Here is a 7,162-nt window from a genome sequence, read left to right as displayed (position 1 = left end):
GCAGTTAAAATTAAGAACCACTGCTTTTGATGTGCGTCGGTTTGTGAGCTCTGATTTATAGGGCATATTTTGGCAGAAGGATGTTGTGAATGTTCTCTTCCACCTGGGGCCTTCTGTTAATTGGCAGGTGTGCTGTATCACAGATGGTAAGTGCTGTAGACGAGATTTCAGAGGAAATCATCAAGTGCTCTCCTGTTCTGTTTCTCTTGAGGGCCTCAACTCTTCATTACGAAATGTGGGCTGTTACAGTGATAGCAGAAGAGGTCACCAAGAAACTCATATGCCATTATACTTTATATGAGTGCCGAAGCTCAGGTCATAGTCCATATTATCTGTATCTAACATCTTGTCCTTGGTACAGGTTCCCATTCAGCCACTTGGCTCTACTGTCTGTATGTTGCACGATAATTACTAGGCATTATACGTATGCAGTCACATTGCAACCCATGTGACAATGCCCACTTGTTGTGTAGGTATGCAAAAGAAATTCTCTTCAAAGTCTCAGAAGGACTGAGTATGGCAGACCTCACAAGACACAGCTGCGGTGGGCAAACAGCAGTGCCTGACATTCCTACCCCCATCCTCAGATAGTGGTGTTTCCCATAATCCCCCTCATTGACTCTGTTCTCTCTCTTGACTCACGTTCCTTGGCTAACACTCTTATACTTCTTAAATCTGTGCTGCCAATTCCTCTCTCTCTACTAAGTTCAATCCCAAATTTCCAATGGCTAATTAGACATCTCTACCTGAACGTCTTAAGGACCATGAACTCAATGTGTTCAATCCTGAATTCATTACTGTCTTCAGTAAATTTGTTTGTTTCTTTCTCTGCCCCGCTCCCCAACCTTGTCCCGTTTGCTTTGCTTAAAATAAAAAAAGAAATTATTGGAAAGACACATAAAGGAAGAACTGAAAAAACAGGGCTCAGGACAGAAGGCAAGGAACTTACCGGCCAACAGCCGCAGAAACATGGACAGCCTTCTAAGATGCTGTCTTTGAATGGCTCCTTTACAAATGCCTCAAGTCCCCACGTGTCTCTGCTCAAGATTCAATTCCTGAGCGAGATAAACTGATTGATGCATCTTGGGTCCTGTGGCTAGCCCTGACTTTGACTCAGGTGAGTGGGTTAGATTGGGAACCCAACAGAATCAGATGAAATGGGGTAGAAGTAATCCCTCAAAGATAAAACAGAGTGCTATTGCCAAGAAAAGAAGGAGAACTTCAAAATAAGGGAAAATAATTTTATCAAAATTGTCCCCCTTTTGTGGATTGAAACAATATATAAAAGTGACACATAAAATATAAGTAAATGTATTTGTGAGAAACCAGTATTTTACCTCATTTTTATTTTAATAAGTAAAGTAATTCATGCTCAAAATTAATTTCAGCAGTTCAGAAGCTTATAAAGTGAGAAGTAAAAATTTTCCTTCCTTTAATGTGTGCTTCTGTAACGTCCTAGTGCTATTCCCTAGGGGCAATCACTTTTAGCAGTTCTTATATGTCAGAAGAAATATTTTTAGGTAAGCAAGTTGGGCCTATTTCTAGGACTACTTTCTTTTCAGTCCCAACATTACAATTCTCATTATCATGTGTGTCAACCCACTTCTATAAATATTATGATGGCCGGGCACGGTGGCTCACACCTGTAATTCCAGCACTTTGGGAGGCCGAGGCAGGCAGATCACCTGAGGTCGCGAGTTCGAGACCAGCCTGGCCAACATGGAGAAACCCCGTCTCTACTAAAATTACAAAATTAGCTGGGCATGGTGGCACATGCCTGTAATCCCAGCTACTCAGGAGGCTGAGGCAGTAGAATTGCTTGAACCCGGGAGGTGGAGGTTCCGGTGAGCCGAGATCACACCATTGCACTCCAGCCTGGGCAACAAGAGTGAAACTCTGTCTCAAAAACAAAGAAAAAAAATTATAGCAAAATTAGTGGTACCAAGGGATGAATGATTGCCCAAACTTTAAATAAATGTAGTACTTTATATTGTCATTAAGTTATTTCTGAACTTCCTGACTCCCATATAATTTTTCATCTTTCATATAACAAAGGCCATGCCAATTTTTAAATAAACATTTTATAGATCATAAATCTGACATAGAAACTTTGTGTTCAAAAATGTTCTTTTACACTATTCTGCTAATAAGGAGAAAACAAACTATTAATAGAAGCTGGCTTGTCAGAATCCAGGTATGATAAGTATTTCTGGACCAGAACATGCAGTGTTCTCTAAATAATTCCCTGAGTGACAGAGATTTGTAGTTTATTTCTTGTTTGAATCCTGGTGGAGCTTGTTCTTTTCTTTGCTCCCATCAATATTTTGCAGATAGAGAGGAAGTTAGAACTGAATGATCCAAGCCTTATGCAATTAGCCATTTGGAAACTGCTATATAAACAGTAAAGAGGAGAATCAGCTGGCATCACTGCCAGTGAGCAGTTTCTTGGGAGAAGAATGGTCTTGATTGCCTTTCATTGGGCATACAGGAAAGCAGAGTTGGCTTTCACCTCTTCATATGGCCCCCTAGGCGAGCTCCAAGCAGATCATGCAGAGGTATTGTATCTTGCTACTCAGACCTTTTCCTTCTGAAACAGTTTATCTGAATGCAAAGGGATCCCTGTTTCCTTGGCATGCTAAAGACTCCCTGGCTCCCCAAGGCCATGGAGAAAAGCAGAATGGAAAGTGGAGAGAAATAACAAATGTAATTATTCTGCAGCTTGTTCTGGGATAAACACTTGATGTTCTGACCTATAAACGGAGCATGGGGACATTTCTAGCGTGCAGCATATGTTCCCTCTAGGCCCCTGTGTCTTCCTAATTGAACTTCAGAGATTAATGCCACAAGAATTTGTCATGGAATGGCACAGCCTGCTTCTAAACAAACTGTCCCACTTCCAAGGTGTGGGTCCAAGACAATGGCTTCGCACGAATTGTTCTTTGTGTATAAATTTCCACTGAATAATCTGGAGGTAAGTCAGAAATGGGCAGAATTTTAGCAGATCTACTGCGATGAAAATGAAGAGGAAATCACTGAGATTATAGGGGAGACATGGGATTTCCATCTGCCAGGGATTTGCCTTGACCCAAAGCACAAGGGGCAATTGACCCCCCTGTTATGTCTTGTTAAGGGAATGTGGGTTTCCCTTTTGTGGAAGTTCAGGTGATCAACAGTAGATTTTTCTCCTTTCCTTCTCTTCCTCTCCAACCTGACCATCTCTGAATATACAGTCAGTACCCAAGTATTGGCCCCAGATTAAACCGTAAACTCGGAACCAGGCCTTGCATACAGTGGACACCTGCTTGACCAACATCTGCTGAACTAAGCAGCAAGAATTCACAGTCAAAATATAAACCTTCTACTTGGAGTCAAGTAATCAGGAATTCCTCTCCAATTTGCTTGGTTTCAGTCTGCAGGGCTGGGTGAAAGGGTGTTGTTTACTTGCACTAGCTACAGGCGATGTAGTCAGGGTGGGTAGGCAGAATTAGCTGTCAAACTTAAAGGGCAAGATGGAGAGAAAATAGGAGGATAAATGGATATCCCTGTAGCTCAATGTTTGTGATGTAGGACAGAATGTGTTGTACAGAATTGACTGGGGAGAGCAGCTCAGAACCCACCCTGTGATGGCTGAGTGCTGGCTGTCTTCTGGAGGGTGCTGTGGGGCTGACATGGGTGGCCTGGGGGAGTGATGGAAGGCCCATCATCTATGTACTTTGACTTCTCATAAGCTCCTATGGCATGTTTTTAATAATTGATAGAATAAGTAAACAAAGTCAATAAGAATATAGAAGACCTGAACACTACTACTAGTCAACTTGACCTAAGTGACATTTGTAGAACACTGTATCCCCAAACAGCAGAATACACCAGAATAAACGTTCTTCTCAAGTGCATATGGGACATCTACCAAGATATATCATATTCTGGGCCATAAAATGAGTCCCAAGAAGTGTAAAAGATTTTAGGTCACACAGAGTATGTTTTCTAACAACAGAATTAAATCAGAAATCAGTAGGAAAATTCTTGAAAAATCCCCAAGTATTTGTAAATGAAATAATACACTTTTAAATAGCTTACGGGTCAAAGAAGATGAAAAGGGAGCTTAGAAAATATTTTGAGCTGAATGAAAAGGAAAATACAACATATCAAAATTTGTGGGATGCTGCTAAAACAATACTTATAGCACTAAGTGATTGTAATAGAAGAAAGATTTCAAATCAATGACCTTAGTTTCCACCTTAGGAAATAAGAGCACATTAAACCCAAAGCAAACAGAAGAAAGGAAATCATATGTATGTGCTAAAATAAAACATTACATGCAGTGAAACTGAATTTTGGGGGGAGTGTACAGTTCTATGGGTATTTTTTATTTTTTTATTTTTTTGAGATGGAGTTTTACTCTTACTGCCCAGGCTACAGTGCAATGGCACGATCTCGACTCACTGCAACCTCTGCCTCCCAGGTTCAAGCGATTCTCCTGCCTCAGCCTCCAGAGTAGCTGGGATTACAGGCATGCGCCACCACGTTTGGCTAATTTTTTGTTTGTTTGTTTGTTTGTTTTTTGTATTTTTAGTAGAGACAGGGTTTCACTATGTTGGTCAGGCTGGTTTCAGACTCCTGACCTTGTGATCCTCCCGCCTCTGCCTCCCAAAGTGTTGGGATTACAGGCATTAGCCACTGCGCCCGGCCAGTTCTATGAGTTTTAAAACAAATGTAGACCACCACCCAACACATTGTAACCACCAGCACAATCAGGATACAAACATATCCCATCACTTCCCACATTCCCTCAGGCTGTCCCTTCATAGTCCAAACCTCCCCTAACCCCAAGCCCTGGCAATCACTGATCTGTTCTCTCACACTACAGTTTTGCCTTTTCTAGAATGTCATAGAAATGGATTCATACAGTAAATCCCCTTAGAGTTCGCTTCTCTCACTTACATAATGCCTTTTGGATTTATCCATATTGTTGAGTGCAGCGGCGTGATCTTGGTTCACCGAAGCCTTGAACTCCCAAGGTCAAGAAATCCTCCCATCTCAGCCTCCCTTGTAGCTGGGAATATAAGCGGGGATCCGGCGACGGTCGCGGCGCCGCAGGCAGCGCAGCCAGCCCCAGGGGGCGCCACCTCCGCCGCTGCCGCTGCCGCTGCCGCCGCCGCCGCGAGACCCCCGCCCCGGCCGCCACCACCGCCATGGGCAACGCCGCCGCCAAGAAGGACACCGAGCAGGAGAGCGTGAACGAGTTCCTAGCCAAAGCCAGAGGAGATTTCCTCTACAGATGGGGAAACCCCGCTCAAAACACCGCCAGCTCGGATCAGTTTGAACGGCTCAAGACGCTGGGCACGGGCTTCTGCGGGCGGGTGATGCTGGTGAGGCACCGGGAGACCGGCACCCACTACGCCATGAAGATCCTCGACAAGCAGAAGGTGGTGAGGCTGAAGCAGGTCGAGCACACACTGAACGAGAAGCGCATCCTGCAGGCGATCGACTTTCCGTTCGTTGTCAAGCTCCAGTTCTCCTTTAAGGACAACTCCAACCTGTACCTGGTGATGGAGTATGTGCCGGGTGGGGAGATGTTCTCTCACCTACGGCGCGTCGGAAGGTTCAGCGAGCCCCATGCCTGTTTCTATGCCGCCCAGGTCGTCCTGGCCTTCCAGTACCTACACTCGCTCGACCTCATCCACCGCGACCTGAAGCCCGAGAATCTCCTCATCGACCAGCAGGGCTACCTGCAGGTGACGGACTTCGGTTTCGCCAAGCGCGTGAAGGGCCGCACTTGGACCCTGTGCGGGACCCCAGAGTACCTGGCCCCCGAGATTATCCTGAGCAAAGGCTACAACAAGGCTGTGGACTGGTGGGCCCTAGGGGTGCTCATCTATGAGATGACCGCGGGCTTTCCGCCCTTCTACGCCGACCAGCCCATCCAGATCTACGAGAAGATCATCTCTGGGAAGGTGCGGTTTCCCTCCCATCTCAGCTCTGACCTCAAGGACCTGCTGCGGAGCCTGCTGCAGGTGGACCTCACCAAGCGCTTCGGAAACCTCAGGAACGGGGTTGGCGACATCAAGAACCACAAGTGGTTTGCCACAACCAACTGGATGGCCCTCTTTGAGAAGAAGGTGGAAGCTCCCTTCATCCCGAAGTACACAGGCCCTGGGGATGCCAGTAACTTTGACGACTACGAGGAGGAAGAGATCCGGATCTCCATCAATGAGAAGTGTGCCAGCGAGTTTGCTGAGTTTTAGGGGTGTGCTTGTGGCCCTGTGGGTTTTCTTTCCTTTCATTTTCTTTTTGGTGGGTTGAGGGGTGGGTGCGTTGGTTTGAACAGCCAGAGGGCCCCAGAGTTCCTTGAATCTAATTTCACCCTCACCCCACCCTCCAGTGTTGGGGGAACAGGAAGCCCAGATATTTGGAGGAACAGACACACCAGCTGCTCCCTCACCCCCTATGCCTTCCTGGCCCTCCCACAGGGTCCCCCTTGCCCCAGCCCACTTCTGCCTGTTTTAAACGAGTTTCTCAGCTATATTCAGGCCAGGTCTTGCTGGTGTATGCAGGGACAGGGTGTTGAAAGAGGGGCTCAAACTTAACTCCAGCCCCCAACAGGCACCACTTACTAAGAGAGGATGAATGAAAAGCACACCTGCCCTTTGGAGTAATCCTGCCTGGGAAGGAGAGGTTTAGTGCCATGTATAGTGGGCTGCTTGCTAGAATAAAAAATAAAATAAAAAAACCAATTAAAAATCTGATTTAAGTTCCACCAGTGTCCCCTTTCCACCTTCCTCTACTTCCACCCCTCCCGCTCTTCCCACCTTCCCTTGTCTCCCCATTTCCCAGATCCATTTTAACAAATCCAGGAAGCAGAGTGACTTTGGACGGAGACCATGGGGTTTGAACTTCCCCCATGAACTGCTGACTTCCCCTTCCCCCCTCCCCAGGGCATCCTCTACCACTCTTGCAAAGGCCTCAGTTCCTTTAGGAAGCTGCCGCTCTCTTCTTCCCCAACAGACTTTTCTTCACCCTTGGGCTTTGGGACCCAGACAAAGCAGCTGCCCCACTCCCTGCCAAAGAGGAGTTGTCCCCCAAAAAGACAGAGGGGGAGTCCCAAGCCCAAGTCGTTCTTCACAGCAGCATTTCCCCGAAACTCTTTAATTTTATTCTCAGC

The 7,162-nt window shown here is 46.1% G+C and overlaps 1 protein-coding gene across 2 annotated transcripts in view; it reads left to right on the top strand.

Annotated features, from left to right (window-relative positions):
• PRKACG (protein kinase cAMP-activated catalytic subunit gamma) overlaps nucleotides 1–6,722 on the top strand; it is an 8,146-nt gene extending 1,424 nt beyond the window's left edge. Inside the window, exon 2 of one of the 2 annotated variants that reach the window (XM_026452885.1) lies at nucleotides 5,232–6,245. In XM_026452885.1, coding sequence (XP_026308670.1) covers nucleotides 5,232–6,245 — 1,014 coding nt within the window. Of the gene's footprint in view, nucleotides 1–5,167 lie in introns of those variants that run through there. The other variant, XM_023213409.2, reaches the window with a different exon arrangement.
• The last annotated feature ends 440 nt before the right edge of the window (nucleotides 6,723–7,162 follow it).

This window comes from Piliocolobus tephrosceles, chromosome 14 (assembly GCF_002776525.5).
Source record: "Piliocolobus tephrosceles isolate RC106 chromosome 14, ASM277652v3, whole genome shotgun sequence".
In the NCBI taxonomy this organism is placed as follows: domain Eukaryota; kingdom Metazoa; phylum Chordata; class Mammalia; order Primates; family Cercopithecidae; genus Piliocolobus; species Piliocolobus tephrosceles.
Note: the sequence above shows the minus strand (reverse complement) of the source record. Positions and strands in the feature narration are given on the sequence as shown.